At 61.2% G+C, this 15640-nt stretch overlaps 5 protein-coding genes across 5 annotated transcripts; 4 read left to right on the top strand and 1 right to left on the bottom strand.

The window, feature by feature from the left end:
* Positions 1 to 580: 580 nt before the first annotated feature.
* BJ171DRAFT_473347 (uncharacterized protein) lies at positions 581 to 4659 on the bottom strand (the record flags this gene model as incomplete). Its single annotated transcript, XM_053108696.1, has 2 exons — positions 581 to 3816; positions 3942 to 4659. 2 exons carry the CDS (start codon positions 4657 to 4659, stop codon positions 581 to 583), a joined length of 3954 nt encoding a protein of 1317 aa, XP_052968412.1.
* A 1411-nt stretch (positions 4660 to 6070) lies between these two features.
* BJ171DRAFT_597498 (Bestrophin, RFP-TM, chloride channel-domain-containing protein) lies at positions 6071 to 8098 on the top strand. Its single transcript, XM_053114759.1, has 3 exons — positions 6071 to 6515; positions 6703 to 7034; positions 7254 to 8098. The coding sequence occupies exons 1-3, from the start codon at positions 6106 to 6108 to the stop codon at positions 7802 to 7804; spliced, it is 1293 nt and encodes a 430-aa protein (XP_052968411.1). The 5' UTR covers positions 6071 to 6105; the 3' UTR covers positions 7805 to 8098.
* Positions 8099 to 8464: 366 nt separating this feature from the next.
* On the top strand, positions 8465 to 9910 carry BJ171DRAFT_597497 (uncharacterized protein; the record flags this gene model as incomplete). The annotated part of the gene is made up of 5 exons (XM_053114758.1): positions 8465 to 8809; positions 8925 to 9054; positions 9149 to 9227; positions 9471 to 9612; positions 9730 to 9910. The coding sequence occupies 5 exons, from the start codon at positions 8465 to 8467 to the stop codon at positions 9868 to 9870; spliced, it is 837 nt and encodes a 278-aa protein (XP_052968410.1). The 3' UTR covers positions 9871 to 9910.
* A 733-nt stretch (positions 9911 to 10643) lies between these two features.
* BJ171DRAFT_597496 (uncharacterized protein) lies at positions 10644 to 12802 on the top strand. The gene is made up of 3 exons (XM_053114757.1): positions 10644 to 11154; positions 11393 to 12255; positions 12338 to 12802. Exons 1-3 carry the CDS (start codon positions 10843 to 10845, stop codon positions 12477 to 12479), a joined length of 1317 nt encoding a protein of 438 aa, XP_052968409.1. The 5' UTR covers positions 10644 to 10842; the 3' UTR covers positions 12480 to 12802.
* Positions 12803 to 13294: 492 nt separating this feature from the next.
* On the top strand, positions 13295 to 15267 carry BJ171DRAFT_28449 (uncharacterized protein). Its single transcript, XM_053106929.1, has 3 exons — positions 13295 to 13826; positions 14018 to 14898; positions 15027 to 15267. The coding sequence occupies exons 1-3, from the start codon at positions 13503 to 13505 to the stop codon at positions 15166 to 15168; spliced, it is 1347 nt and encodes a 448-aa protein (XP_052968408.1). The 5' UTR covers positions 13295 to 13502; the 3' UTR covers positions 15169 to 15267.
* The last annotated feature ends 373 nt before the right edge of the window (positions 15268 to 15640 follow it).

Here is a 15640-nt window from a genome sequence, read left to right as displayed (position 1 = left end):
GCGACAGAGGATCTTGCTGAACAGATGGAGAGTGCGAAGCTGTCCTTGGTCTCGCGGCAGAGACTGGAGGCAGCGACGGCGGATCGTCGGCGGCGATGGATGTGATGGGGGTGATGGAGGTGGTGGATGACGGCGAGCAGCGATCCAAAGGCGAGAGAGCCAGAAAAAAAAAAAAGTCGGAGTGACAGCGAATCGACGTTTGAGCCGGGCTTGTCCCACCGTGTGTGTGTGCGCCTCTCGGCCGTCATTGTCGCTGTGGCGGTTTGTGCTCATGGGCGATCTCGCCACGCTCTCTGCTGCGCCTCGGCGGCATCTCGGCACAGCGAGAAGGGCCTTCTCATGGCCGGTGACACAGGCGCTGCCGCCTGGTGGCTGGCCACCATCTGCCCCGGTTCTCAGATCTTGGATGCACATGAGCGAATGCACAAGGTATCTGGACACTGGCGGTCGCAGCCAGGATCAGGCCACACAAGACTCTATATTGTAAGCTGCCGTCTTGTCATATGGTACAGCGCGGTTTGATCGGGCATCTGGCCCAAGTGCAGCAGCCAAAGTGCACAGCGGCCCGAACCCACCCGCCTCAGATCTTGAAGCCCTCGCTCTTGATCACCTCATCGACAATCTCGGTGAGCGTCATGCCCTTGCGCTCCAGCATAAACACCTGGTCCAACAGGTACCGCATCCGTATCTGCGTCTGTACGCCTCGTTCGCCCCGCAGCGGCGGTGCTTCGGCCAGGTTGCTCTCGCTGCTTCCGCCAGAGGCATCAGCCTCGTCAGTCCTGCGTCGCCGGGCTCGCTCCAGTCCACGCACGAGGTCTTCTTTCTTGGCGGCGCTGCCGATGCCGAACTGCAGCCGTCGGCCCGCGGCATCGCTCGCGTTGGTTTGTGACGATTGCGAGTACTGTCCGAGCGAGAGGTCACTCTTGAAGGGCAGTCGGCCACCGCAGCTGGCGTCGTAGGCAGTCACAAACTCTGCATACGGGATATAGAGGCTCTCGGTCGTGCTGTTGCGACTGCCGACGACACTGCCTCGGCTGACACTGGTACTGTTGCTGTTGCTGCCACCGCTACCGTCTTCAACCAGCTCCAGGATGTTTTCCATGAGCTCGCTTTCAACATCGATGCACAGCGGCAGCGGGTTCTCGTAGTAGGCCAGTCGCTTGCGTCCGGTTTTCTGGAAGAACAAGAGCTTCTTGCCAAAGTTGGTGCCCGTCACCCGGAAGGTTGCTCGGCTGCTTGTCTGGAAGGTCAGCGTCGGCGGATCGCACACCAGGTCGGTGCCGCGCAGCTGGATCTGAAGGTCCGGATCGGCGCTCGGAATCGTTACGGATATGGCCGCGCTCGGCTTTCTCAGGACGAGCCGATGTGGCAGCATGCCTTCACTGGGGCCCGCCGACTTGGCCGGCCACGATGCGTCGAGCGCGCCGCTGCTTGGTGCGCCGCTGGCTCCGCTCACGACACCAAGCCGGATGATCATCTTGGCGGCAATGTCGCTTGGGGTCTGCGCCAGCTGCTGCTGGAGCTGCGTCATGCTGTCAAGCAGCGAGACCACGATCTTGACGGCCTCGCCAAAGTCAAAGTTGACCAGGTCCTTGTTGGCCTGCTTCCACTTCAAGATGAAGGGCGGCGCAATCACCTCGGGTGAGATCGCCAGAGTCTCGACCACCATCCGGAAGGCATCGCTGATGCTCACGCCCTTAAGGGGATACAGGCCGATGAACGCGCCCAGGATCTCCATGCGGTTTGGGCCAAGCAGATACCGCGCCTTGTCATCAGCTGCTGCTCCCGGAAAGGTGTGAAGCCAGCGCGCAATGTCCGAGAGCTTGCACGAGAGCATGCTGGACAGCACCAGCGACGTAATGTGCGTGTCGATCTCGCACAGGAGCCCCATGCCTAGCGGATCCTTCAACGACGACAGAGACAGCACCGAGTCGCGCTTGAAACCTTGCTCCAAACTGAGCCAGTTGACGGCCTTGATGTCGTCCAGGGCCATAAGATCCACAACTTGGTACAGAGTCTCGCCGGGCTTGCTCTGTGACGACCCCGAGGCTGCGTTGGAGGGCGTCTCGACGTTGATCTTGCCGCTGTTGCTGCGTGAAAGCGTGCGTGAGGATCGCCGCGACTCGGGGCCGACCTCCTTGGCGATGACGAAGAGGTCGTCAAACAGCAGCAGCAGTCGCTCGCGGATCTTGTTCTTCTTTCCCTTGACCTGGTAGACCATGCCCTTGAAATGAACATGGTCGCGCTCGCGCTGGCTCTGGGTGTCGAGGCGGCTGGACGAACGGCCTGGCGATGGCGCCCCGACCACAATACCTCGCGCCGACGCTCCGTCCGTCATGCTCGCGCTTGCGCCTGGGTGCATCGGCACCGGAACAGGGACCGGCTGCGCCGGCATAGGCGGCGGCACGGGTACCTTTGAAGGCACAAACACATCGGAGATGTAGCCCTCGGACCCAGGAGCGGCAGCATCCGCAGGACCGTGTCCAGACGGGTTGGCCACCATCAATGCCAGCGCGAGCAGCTTCTTATCGTCCGAATGCGACACCGATGTAGCCCGGGGCGGCATCTTGATGCGCTTGAGCGAGAGTTGGTTGACGACGGCGCGACCGGCACCGCCAATACCTGAACCAGAGCCTGAGCCGGAGCCTGAGCCTGAGCTGGAACTGGCAACCTCTGGGTATGCAGCCGCTGCTGCGTTGCCGCTGGCGGCGTCTTCAGGATCGATGGGTGCAGGCGTGGGCGAGAGCACCCGAGAAGCGCTGCCGCTACCGGAACCGCTGTTGGCCCGCTGCAGGGTCGTGCCCGAGTTCACGAGAACGACATTGGCCCGTTGCAGAGTCTTGGGCATCTCGACAGGCGGCTCTGGGGGCGCGGTCGAGCTGGGGTTGGACGAATGGCTGCCCCGCGAATTGCTGCGATTCAGCCCTGAGACAGGCGCGGGAAGCGTGGATTGCATCAGGGTGTCGGACGACTTGACGAGTCGGAGGGCATTGCCGGAGGTGGTGGACGGCGTCGACGATGCGTTGGTGGCCGGTGACTTTTTGATCGTCGCAAAGAGACGGCCGATGGTAGACTGGAAGTTGCCCGCGGGCTCAGAGTCATTGGTGGGCATCGCGGAGAGAGCATTGATGGCAGCGATATCGAACGGAATCGGGTTGGTGAACAAGGGCTTTGGATTGCCCACCAGGGACGGCCATACCTTTGGGAGGCTGTGTGCGCTCGATGACGCTGCGGCAGCAGTGGCGGCAGAAGCAGCAGCAGAAGCAGTGGTTGGTCCGAGAGCTTCTTTCTTGGAGTAAACCGTGCGGCTTGAGGAACGAACAGGGAAGATGGGCTGTCCGTCGGGCCCCACCATCGGCTGGGCTTTGAATTTGAGGTCGCCCGAACTTGACTTGCGCAGACCCCGCTTGACGGCGTCGCCAGACTCGGAAAAGAAGCGAAACCAGCGGATCTCCTGGCCCTTGCGCGAGGTTTGGAAGAGCTTGGCGCCTACGGCGGCATCTCCGCTGTCGCCGCTCTGCAGCGTGTCGTGGATCACGATGCTGCTATCGCTGTTGCGGCGCTGGTGCTTTGCTAGGCTGAGAATCGACGGCTGCATGTGCAGCACAGGCGCAATCTGCAGCTCGCCAGGGATGCCGTCCAGGTCCTCGGCCGTCCACGGGCGCTTGGTGGGAGACAGCGGCGATATGACGAAAAGATCGTCGAGGTGGGCGGACGGCCGCGCGACGTGGGTGAGAAGCGACAGGTGGGACTCCCGATTGAGGAGGAAGCGCTCGCCGGATTGGCCGAACGGATCGGGCAGAGGCTCGGATGGGCCTGGACGGAAGCATCGGGCAACGAAAGCGTGAGAAACAGCGTACAACCAAAAGAGACGACAGAAGCTTGGCGACTATGACTGCGACAACTCGAGCAGCAGCATCCAGCCAGGTTCGGAAACAGACCTGATGACCTTCGACCCGAGTGGCGACCGGACGACTTGGACCCACTGTTGCTGCAACGCGGTCGCTCCGAGTCGCTGTCGGCTTCCGACTGCGACTCCTCCGTCGCCTCGGTGATGGGCTCAAGGGTACTGCCTCGGTTTCGGTCCGGAGGGACAGTGAGAGACTCGCGGTCCTTGCGAGATGACCTTCGGCTCGGAGGGCTCTCGCCTCTGGCAAGCTGGGTAGCCAGGAGCTGGGAGGCGGTGGGCAAATCCGACAGGGTCGATGCCGGTGCCTCGGTGCTGACCGTGTGACCTCGTCGCAGAGTGAGAAACGAGACTGCCTCGGACCGGATCTGGTGCGCCGAGCGCATATCGGAGTCGGGCAAGGGTGGCACACCGGTAGTGGTTGTCGAAGCGCCAGCCGTTGCTGGCCGGCTCAGGGACAGGAACTGGACCGCCTTGGCTCGCAGAGCGCGGGTATTGGCTTCAGGAGCCTCCGGCTGGGTCGCTGGCTGGATTGCTGGCTGACTTGCTGGCTGGTTTGCTGGTTGGCTTGTTGGCTGGGCCTGTGACTGGGCTTGTTGGCGGTTGAGGTTGTTTTTGTGGATTTGGGCGACGACCTTGCGCTCAAACGTGGTTTCTCCAGCGTTGGCAAACTCGCGGTCGAGAAGCAGCTCCTCTTCCTTCCGCCGCAGCATGGCCGAGATGCGCTCGTACGGATACCGCGACAGCGTCATCGAGCCCGGCGCAGATATCGATCGTGGTCGGGTGGCGAAAGCGCTGGCGTCGATTTCTCCCCAGGAGCTGTAGTCGTCCCGCTCCCAAATCTCTGGCGGTGTAGCGGCATTGTTGCCGGCGACAAAGGGCGAGGACGGCGAAAGCGTTGACTGAACCGAGAGGCTGCTTTCGGGATCGGAAAGGCTTGGAGACGAGGCCGGCGACTGGCTGGAAGATCCGCGAATGTCCCTGACGGCCGGATGGACTGGGATGGAAGCGAGCGGCGGACTGGGAGCATCGGCGCCTCGCTCGGCGCCTCGCTTCTTGAGAAATCCGATGGCGGCGGATCGAGAATCCATGTTGGCGATTGCGTAGCTTTACTCTGGAATAAAGCGATGAAAAGTGGCAGTGGAATTGCAGCAGCTAGGGCAGGAGAGATGTCAGTGGACAGACACGACAGAGGCGACCTGGTGAGGAAGGCGAATGGGATGAGAAAAACTAGTCCAAAGACCAGGGCTGCAAAACGGACATTCGCTGGCTGTCCATACTCCTTGCAGGGCGCGACCAGACATTCAGTTGTATCCACAGGTACAAGCACGGAGCAACATACTTGGACTGAACGTGCTTGCACCAGGGCGAGTTCCGGGTGCGGATGTCAAGCCGGGGTGTTGGACTGGCGGTGGAGATACGGACCGGACTTGGGTATGAAATGACTGTGAGAGCCGCCTTGGGCAGCAGGTGGCAGCACTGACACGAGGGCCGAATTTCAGTGCCGGCGATGGACCTGGGACAGTCGATAGAGTCGTGTGTTCGATGACGAAGTGCCAGCGCAGGTGGACAGAGGGTCGCCAGGAGGAGCCAGGGAAGGCGACGCAGAGCCACAGAGAGACAGGGCGAGGCAGATACAGGCTGCAACAGGAAGGCACGGAGAGGCAGCAGCGACATCCAGCGACAATGCAGCCTGCAGATGAGCAAGCGGAAGAGCGAGCCGATGGGCGAGCCGATGGGCGAGCCGATGGGCGAGCTGATGGGCGAGCTGATGCACAAACAAGCAGACGGAATCCAAAGGACATTCGCGGCCAACGGCACAAATCCGGGGTGCTTTGGCGACCCAGCCAGGCTCGATCCAGGCTGCATCCAGGCTGCATCCAGCGGCTGCTGCGCCACAGACGCGTCCGTGCGACGAGGCGCGACACCGCCTTCTGCACAGAACGCGGGCGGCGCTGCGCGGGGGCGGTGCCGAGCGCGCTGTCTGTGTGTGCGGCCAAGCCGTGCGCCGCGGGACAGACAGGGCGGCTTGGCGGCACACACAGACAGCGCAGGCCACACACACACCTGGCTCGAGCCACCCAAGCCGGCTGCAACCGCCGGGCTTTGCCTCCCCCCACCCGCCTGTCTTGTCCCTCGTCCTTCTCGTCCTTCTCTCCCCCCTCATCTTCCTGGCTTTGACCCGTCCGTCCTGCGCAATGTCCCAGTCCCAGTCCTCCCAGCAAGCCTCCTCCTCCTCTTCCGCTCCGGCCACCGAGGCGAGCCCCCTGCTGAGCGTGCCCTCGGGCGGCAAGCACCACAAGCGCCACGTCTCCTACTCGGACTATGCAAAGTCCTTCCTCACCACCCACCATGCCACCCAGATCCGCGTCGACATCTCCTCCAACGTGGTGCGGTACCGCTACATCGACGCTGTCGCCTACAAGGGCTCCGTCATCCCAAAGATCTTGATTCCCGCCACCATCGTCACCGTCTGGTCGTTGCTGTGGACGGTGCTCTACGAGGTCTATGAAATCACCTGGTTTGCCATCCCGCCGCAGCTCATCAGCATCCTCGGTGTCGTCATGGGTCTGCTGCTGGTCTTCCGCAACAACACCTCTTACGACCGGTAGGTTGGGTGCCAAGGCGTCCGTTCAAGCAGAGATGGAGTGACAGGCTTTGGCTCGCTGCTGCCACGCTGCTGCCACGCTGCCGCCATGCTGCCGCCCCTGCCATGCTGTCGCTCGTGTCCTGACCGCTCGCTTCGGCGCCATCCCTATCTCTGCATCGCCTCCACACGGCCTCTGCTTTCACAGATACTGGGAGGGCTGCCGCACATGGAGCTCCATCCGAACCCAGATCCGCAACATGGCCCGTATCATCTGGATCGGTGTTGCCGCCAAGGACGGCCAGCAGGAGGCGGTCTTCCGTCTCAAGAAGGGCGCCATGAACCTGCTCATGGCCTTTGCCTCATCCACCAAGCACTTCCTCCGCAACGAGCTGGACTACAAATACAGCGACCTCGCCCCGCTCATCGTCCACCTCCCCGACTACCACCCCTCCAACCCCAACCCTCCCGAGCTGGTCAACCTGCCCATCGAGATCTCGTTCCACCTGAGCTCGTTCATCTCGTACTGCAAGGAGCACGGTAAGCCGCGCCGCCTCGGTTGCTGATGGTTGAGCTGCTGCATGTCCTACTGGCCTGGTTGACTGGTGGTCCTGTTACGCGGCTGATGGGAGCTCCGTCCGCTGCACACCGATATCGGCGCCGTTACTGATCCGATACCCTCGCATCTGCATCCCTGCCGCCCCCGCCCTGCTCGGTCGCATCCCTCATCGAAACAACGCCACCCGCCTGCACATGCAGATCTGATCGACGGCGCTCAGCAGGGCGCCCTTAACAGCGGCCTCGCCAGCATCGTCGACTCTCTGGCCGTTTTCGAGCGTATCCGCAATACCCCGATCCCCGTCGCTTACAGCATCCACTTGAAGCAGACCCTGGTTCTCTACATCCTCTCGCTCCCCTTCCAGATCGTCGCTCCCCTCGGCTGGGCCACCATCCCCGTTACCTTCATGGCGGCCTTCACCCTCCTCGGCATGGAGTCCATCGGTGGCGAGATCGAGAACCCCTTTGGCTACGACGAGAACGACCTCCCTCTCGACGAGTACTGCACCACCGTCCGCGAGGAGCTCAACCGCATCATGACCCGCCCCACCGAGTACTCGCCCGATTCGTGGAAGGTTCCTTACGAGGACGAGATTGTTCGCCAGTCGACCATGTCTCTCAGCAAGGCTACCATCGAGAGGGCCAAGGCCATCATCGAGCGCAAGGAGAGCATCCGCGGCGAGAAGCTGGCGGCCCGGGTCAAGTTTGGCCAGGATTCGTCCTCGTCCTCGTCCTCGTCGACTGCTGTCTAAGACGCCAACGCTGTCGTTCCCTGTCAAGAGTCTTGCACTCAGCTTTGCCCAACCTCGCTTGGGCCTCGGCTCGTATCCGACACTTTTAGTTCCGTGGCGTGGGCCAAGGTCCTGCAGTCGCGGTCGTTAGTATCCCCCCCCCTAAATTGGCTTGCTTCTTGGATCGTTGTCTTTCGCAGTTGGCTGCATATTTGGACTGCCTATGGTTATGCAGTGTGATGGGCTGTGCAGCGTGTTGGGAAAAGCAGTGGGACGTTGTCTCGTTCGTTCAAAACACGCCATAGTCGGATCATATCGGCCAACGGTCCATTGGGTCGGTTCATCCGTGACTCCAGGGTCTCTGCAGTCGATGTCTCATCGGCCATCCGCGTTGGGGTGTTCTGTAAAAGTTTATGATCGGAAAAGTGTGCTGGGTGACATCACCCCGCTCGCATCACGAACCTGTGACATCACCACCCGTCCGAATTGTGTGCGGTTGGTTTGCGATTCCATCTGCGTCTCGCCCGATACCCAACGCCGAAACCAAGCGTCCGTCACTCAGCGTCCACAATCGACGATGCTCCCCATCGCCAGCGCAGAACCGCCTGGGCACCTATTTTCATCCATTGCTGCCACCGTATCCCCACGCAACTGCCGCAGAGCATACTCTTGGACATCCTGATGGTCAAGCCGCCGACCAAGAAGACCAACCTCTCGGCCGAAAAGGACGACGCTGTTCCCAACATGCGCGAGGCAGCCAAGCCGCCAGCCGACAATCGAGCCAAGCTCACCAAACGCCGGTCGACCCAAAACCGGCGCCCTTCCACTGTCCGTGAGGAGAAGGAAGCCAGTCGGGCCGGATATGTCTCGATCGACCCGAACCTGGTCATCGCCACGGGGATGAGCCCGGCAGAGCTGCAGGAGCTCATCGAGATCTTTTGGCTCGTGGACCTGGACCACGGCGGAACAATCGACATGGACGAGCTCGAGACCTTGATGACGACGCTCGGCTTACGGGTCTCCAAGGTATGAAAGGACTGCACCAGGAGGGACCAGAGGACACGGCACATGGCACATGGCATATGGCGCATGGCACATGGTATATGGCGCATGGACAGCCAGCCCGCTCGAATACCGACAGATCCGAGCCGCTCGCGTTGCCCATGTCGCCGATGCTGACCCCTCCACGAACGAACGAACGACATTGGTCCAGAACGAAATCGAAGCCCTCATGTCGGAGATCGACAGTGGCGAAGAAATCGATTTCGAGTGTGAGCAAATGGCCCTGCCACCACCATCCCGGCTGCCGCCATCTCTGCCCGCTTGCTCAGTGGCACTCCTGACGTTCTCTGCCTGCACCGCCAGCCTTCGTCAAAGCCATGTCGCGCAAAGTCCAGCTCTCCATGAAGGACGACAGCCTGATGCGGGCATTCCGAGTGTTTGCGTAAGTCGCCAGCCAGAGCTGCTCTGGATGCAGTCGACCTGCAGTCGATCTGCAGTCGAGACAAATCTTGATGACAGAGCAGCCGGCCGATGCCGTGGTGCGGACCGCATCCTCTACCCAGCATCACTTTGGCCCGGTATCGATCCAAAACTCGGATACCAGCAATGACATCTGTGCTTGCCATCCTCTCTCCCCACCTGTGCTTGTCATCCTCTCTCCCCACCTGCACTTGCATTACGCCAGCCCGCTCGATCGAGCCAACAATCGTGGACGAGAGGTTCACGAGGGCATGATATCCGTCAAGACAACGATCGATATCCTGACCGACTTTGGCGACGAGAACAAGCGACTCACTCGCGAGGAGGCCGAGGATCTGGTCATGCAGGCAAGTCCACCCGAGAGAGCACAGAGGCGGCTTTGGCTGTGGGATCGACGCCATTGCCCGGTCGCCTGTGTTGTCGTTCGGCTGACCATCTCCCACCCATCGCGGGACTGCGTGCAGGTGGTCCATGACATCCAGTCCGGGTTTTATGACTACAAGGCGCTGATCCAGATGTATACCGAGAAGCCGATCCAGGCCGGGGTGGCGGGCGCGGGGCCGGGACAGGGAATCCCCACGACAGCAACGACGCCGCCGACGTAACGGCGCCCAAGCCGAAATAGATCGACCTGGATACGCCGAGCATCGCTGCCGTACCATGATGACGAGCGAGTGGCGGGAGCCTGGGTTGTGTGCATCTTGGATAAACTCAGCGAGCCGATGGTATGAGGACATGGCACTAGACACTGCGTCCCAACGGCGAGATGCCAGCACACCGCAGCCGAAGCCATAACGCTCGGGAGCAACGACCATGGCGTTCCCACGCTCGTTCTTCGCTTCTCGCTCCCCCTCCCCACGAACCCACACCCGCCCACCCGCTGGCGCAGTGTCGGTGTTGCTGCACCAAGGAGCCAGTGTCGTCTGAATAGCTGCCAATACCGTGGGCCTCACCCGCACGGTATCGCACGACTGCATCGGGCCAATCGACGGTCGCGAATGTCTCAGGAAACAAAGCCAGCAGCAGCTCACCCGCAGTAAAGACCGGAGCGCACAGAGATAGCGGCTTCCGCCTATAAGACTGGCTGGTGCTCGCAGCTCCGAGACGCAAGCGCAACCACCCTCGGCCAAGGGGCTGGTGGTTCAAGGGCGGTGGGCAGGGTGGCGGGGGACAGGTGCAACAGCCTCCTTGCCGGCCTGATCGCACAGACAGACAAGCGCAGCGAACTTCGGGCGCCTCTCCCGGCCGACTGCAAGGGATGTCCTTGACCAGCCAGCGACATGGGCAACCACCATGCACCGACCGCGCCAAGTGCGCTGCATCGGCGGGTGTTACTCGCCAGCCAGCAACCCACCGGGGCCATCGCCTGTCTGCTCGTCTTCTGGACAAGCACTCCGTCCGCCAGCACTCCTCCTGCCGAGCTGCTGCCTATCGATTGGGCAGTCTCGCCTGTCCCCCCCTCGACTGCTTTCTCCCCCCCTCATCATCTCGGGCCTGTGTCCCGCGGTTCTCCAGCCCAGACCCGCTCTCGGCCGCGCGCATCCACTTGCTGTTCTCTCGAGCTCCGGTATCGCACCATGTCAGGTAGCTGGACCTATGCGGGCTGCTATGCCTCGTTCGTCTGGAATACCCCGGCGCTGGATACGTCCAAGTACTCCAATGACGAGCAGGGGTGCATCCGGGCATGCAGCACATTTGCCTACGCTGCCATCGGCTGGGTCTATCCGTCGTCGTCTCTGAAGTGCAACGAGGCCGTGTGCGTCTGTCTCAGCAATCTCTCGGCCGGAGCCAAGTGGGCCGACTCCTACTGCGACGTCAAGTGCAGCACTGGCTCGTCCTGCGGTTCCTGTCTTGGCAGCTGGGGCGTGAACACCTGGAGTGTCTATCAGGTAAGATTGGAAGCCAGGGCCAGAGCCCCCAGGGACTTGCCAGCCTCGTCGTTTGAACGCTCTGTCACTTGTTCCGAACGACCTGCGTGGTGCTTGCTCCAGAGATGGATGTGCTTCGCTTACTTGCTCGCTTGCTTGCATACTTGCTTGCACGAGACATGTCGGCTTGGCCAGAGACATGTCGGCTTGACCCGAGATCTTGTCGCTCAACATATCCCATCTTTGATTTTGACAACAGGCACCGAGTTCACCGCCATCGCCTCCTCCTCCTCCTCCACCACCACCACCACCACCTTCCCCTTCATCCACATCCTCGCCCGCACCGCCGGTACCCTCTCCTCCTGTGGGCCCGTCGGCGACAGCACCCTCAAATGCACCCCAGCCGCTTCCATCAACTCCAGCACCCTCTACTGCTTCCACAGCGGCTGTTCGTGGCCAGACATCGGTGTCCTCGCAAATTGCGTCGCTCCATGCCCCGGCCGGATCAACCATGGCGGTCGTCAGCGGAACAACCACTATGATACTCGCGACCACGACGTCCGCAGGCGCCTCTGACACCAGCAATGCTGTCCAAACCAACTACAACCTGTGGATGATCCTGTTCATCGCCACCATATCGCTGTGCTTGCTCGTCTTGATCCTGTTCTTTGCCGCTCGGCGATGCCTTGCTCGTAGTAAGCAGAGCCACGACCTCCCTCCAGGTGCGGCTCCAGTGGCTGTCATGCGCTTTGAGCCCCGACGGAACTTTTCCATCGACATGGTCCCATTGACCCAGGCGGGCGATCTCGGGCTCTCGCCGGCAGCCTCGACGGCTTCCATTGGCCTCCACGACAGCCGCGCCCATATCAGCAGCGACCACCCCCCAACCACCCAGGCGGTCGCTCTTCCGTTGCCGGTGCGGGGCATGACACCGCCACCGGTCTACGATATGATCCAGCGGATCGAGGCGGCGGCTTACCGAGAATACCCGACAGCGGGCACGCTGGAGAGATTGCATGCCTCGGAGCCTCGACCGACAAACGTCTTTGTCGCATGCCGGCCTTTCACCGCTTCCGAGGACGACGAGCTGAGCCTGAACGCCGGAGACCTCGTCGAGATCAGGTGAGTGCTGGCGGAGTGCTATCATGCCGGGCTGCAAGACGTATCTCGATACTAACCTGGGATCGCTGCGCTCATATGACAGCCAAACCTATGACGACGGCTGGGCGCATGGAAAGAGTCTGGCCACAGGTCGATCCGGCATCTTCCCGATCCAGCTGGTTGTCTCGCTCTCGCCCAGTTCCAAGATCTATGAAGCCACCTTTGGTGCCCCGGCCACCTCATGAGCCCACAAGAGAGAGCACTCTTCGCTGCATGCTCAGGCGACACGACATACCTGGTGGCTGCAGCAGCAGCAGCAGCAATTGCAGTAGTAGCAACGGCTGGCTGTCGGCCTTACGTCTTGCTTCGCCAGTCGGTTCTTCTGTCTCTTACCATCCATCCTCCATCAATGATCCTCACCCTGGCTGCATTTGCTCTGCCGGTCCAATCTATCCATTAGTCTGTCTGTCTATCTATGTAAACCATTGGCCCGATTGTTTGAGCAGACCTCCACCGGGTTGCATGGGGTGGCCAAGATATGAAACATAGTTACCGCTATCGCCACTGACATATCGCCGTTCTTGGCGGCGTGTGCCTTTTGGAACCACTTGAGAGCGCTTCGCCTGCAACTGCCGACGACAGCACAGGCCGGGCCATGTTGGACGGCACCGCCCGCGGCGAGGTAATCTGGGCTCGGCGGCTACCATATATACCCCCATCCCCAAGAGCCAGCATATAAGGGGGGGGATGGGGACAGGCCATGTGGGTCGCTCTGCCAGATCGCAGCGATGCATTCCCACGATGCATCGGCGCCTGTCGGCGCTGGCCAATGGCTGCTGGTGCCAGTCGACGCAGCGCAAGGCCCACCCACTCCCCCCCATCGCCGCGAAGGCCAGATCGCAGATCGCGCCCGCCAGCCTCCCCACCCACTCCTGGTCCCCACGAAACTCTGCCCTTGTCGTCGCCCCGTTTGCGCTCACAATCCTCTGGCCGAGGCGCTTGCGGGCGTATGAAGATGCATAGGAAAATGGGAAAGGGCGCAAGGCAGAGGCTGCACAAGCGATGACGGAGGCTGCTCTGGCAAAGCCGATGTGCATGCAAATCGGCGCTCTGCAGCCGCCTCGCCGGTGCCTGGGCGAGCCCCGCCTGCCCTGCTCCTCCCCCTCGCTTCGTCCTTCGTTGGCTTCTGCTGCGGGCATCTCGCCTGGCCATGATCGTTGTCGTCGTTGCCGTCGTCGCCACCATCCTCAAGCTCTCCTGCACCAAGAATGTCCCTCACCGGCTGGACCTATGCTGGCTGTTACTCAAGCATGTGGTGGACCCGCACCCCACTCGATACCTCGCAGTACTCAATCTCGATCGAGGGCTGCATCAGCCAGTGTGCCTCGTCCAACCCGGGCTATGTCGCTGTCGGCTGGGCCTATGCCTCTGGGACGCAAAACTGCAATACCCTGATGTGTTCGTGTCTGCCCAATCTGTCGCAAAGCACCAAGTGGGCGGCTTCCTCCTGCAACCAGTTCTGCTCCGGCAATGAGCTGTGTGGGTCCTGTCTCGAGGGCACGGCCGGCAACAATCCTTGGTCGGTCTACCAGGTACGAACAAGTCCGCAATGCAATGCATTGCCATGCAGTCTTGTGCACGATTGGGTCCGGCACGCAGTGTTGCCGAGTCGCCGGCTCTGCGCAACTGTTATCCAGGGACATGTCTTGCCTGTCATGTCACGATCGCCAAGGCAACTACTTCCCAACCATCTTCTCACCCAACCATCTCACACAACACCCAGATTATCGGCGGCATCAGTCCACCACCTCCCCCTCCGCCGCCTCCACCTCCTTCTCCTCCCTCTCCTCCGCCTCCTCCTCCACCACCACCGCCGCCCCCTGCTCCTCCAGCATCCAACGGTCCGCCGCCGGTCTCGGCGACTCAGAACACCAACAATGCTCCTTCTCCCACCTCAGCCTCTGCATCGGGCTCAGTCACCAATGTCCCAAGCATCACCGCCGGTCCAGCAACGTCCGGCACAGTCTCGCCGAACATGACCGTCGTCACTGTTGTCATCTCTGGCTCGCCCGTGTTCATCACCACCCTCCTGCCCAATCCAACATCAGGACCAGTCGCTCCAAGCACCTCTGGGACAGGGCCAAACACAGTGATCATTGTCCTCGCTGTCGCCATACCGTGCGTCTTGATCATTGGCATCCTGCTTGCCGTCCTGGTGTACAAGTCAAGGAAGGGCCGTCTGACAAAGGCAGGGGCATCTGGGAGCATCGGCGGCACTGGCCGATTCGGCGAACGCAATCCGCAGCTGCGGGGCCAGTACCAGCCCGACGACGTCGAAGTTCTCCCCTTGACCGATATCCCGTGGCCATCGTCGACCGTGAGCACCTCTGGCGCACGGCTGTCCGAGAGCTCCAACGGCCCGGGCCTGGCAACGCCGATAGTGCCCGCCTCCAGTTCGGCTCTGCCCTCAACGAACTATTCGGTTCGCACCATGTCACCGCCACCGCAGTATGAGCATATCACCAGCGCAGCCTTGGCAGCCACAGGAAGCGACACCACCGGCGAATCGAATCCGCAGCGCGAGCTCTTCGTCGTCAGCGTGCCCTACCGGGCAATGGAGGAGGACGAAATGACAATGGAGCTCGGAAATGTGATTGAAATCACGTAAGCCCATGCCCGGCCAACCCTCTCTGCGCCTGCAATGTCCAGCGGATGGAGCGCGGCAGGGCATGTGTGGGAACGAGCCACCAATCTGTTGGACTCACACCTCCTCCCCATTCTCACATTTGCAGCGAGAGCTTCCCGGACGGCTGGGCAGCCGGCGTCAACAAGAGCACAGGCAAAACAGGCATCTTTCCCCTCAACCGGATCGTCTCGGTCGCGCCCGAGTCCAAACTCTATGAAGCCATGGGGGATTCTCGCCTTGCATCATAAGTTGTCCCGATGGATTGTACCTTCAACCATGTCTATCGCATTGCCGAGGCGCTACCACATCTTTAGGAACAAACAGAGATTCGGAATCGTGGAGACACCACCACCGATGTTGCAAGGGTCGACCTGCATGCCAAATCGTCCTCCTCAACTCCGCCAATATCGCTGTCAGGACTGCGATGCACCCGCTACATCCATGGGTCACGCCGTCGATAGGCAGCGCTCTTGGACGCACTGACGATGGCGGTTACCACGCGCAGGCTGTGTATTGAGTGTAGCGCCGAGGATTCTGATGAAGGCAGCGTTCTTGTGCATATTTAATAGACACGTATGTCTTCGAGATCCGCTATTACAGTTTGTTGAGAGCGAAGCGGGACAGTGGCGTCTCCAAGCATCCTTTACATCAACTGCTGGTTGTCTGTTTGAGGGGGGGGGAGACATAGTCTTGAATACATCTGGTCGAACTCTTGTGGCA

The sequence above is a fragment of the Polychytrium aggregatum genome (genome assembly GCF_025602895.1).
Source record: "Polychytrium aggregatum strain JEL109 chromosome Unknown BJ171scaffold_11, whole genome shotgun sequence".
NCBI classification, from domain to species: domain Eukaryota; kingdom Fungi; phylum Chytridiomycota; class Chytridiomycetes; order Polychytriales; genus Polychytrium; species Polychytrium aggregatum.
The sequence above is the reverse complement of the archived record's forward strand: the minus strand, read 5'-3'. Positions and strand labels throughout refer to the sequence as shown.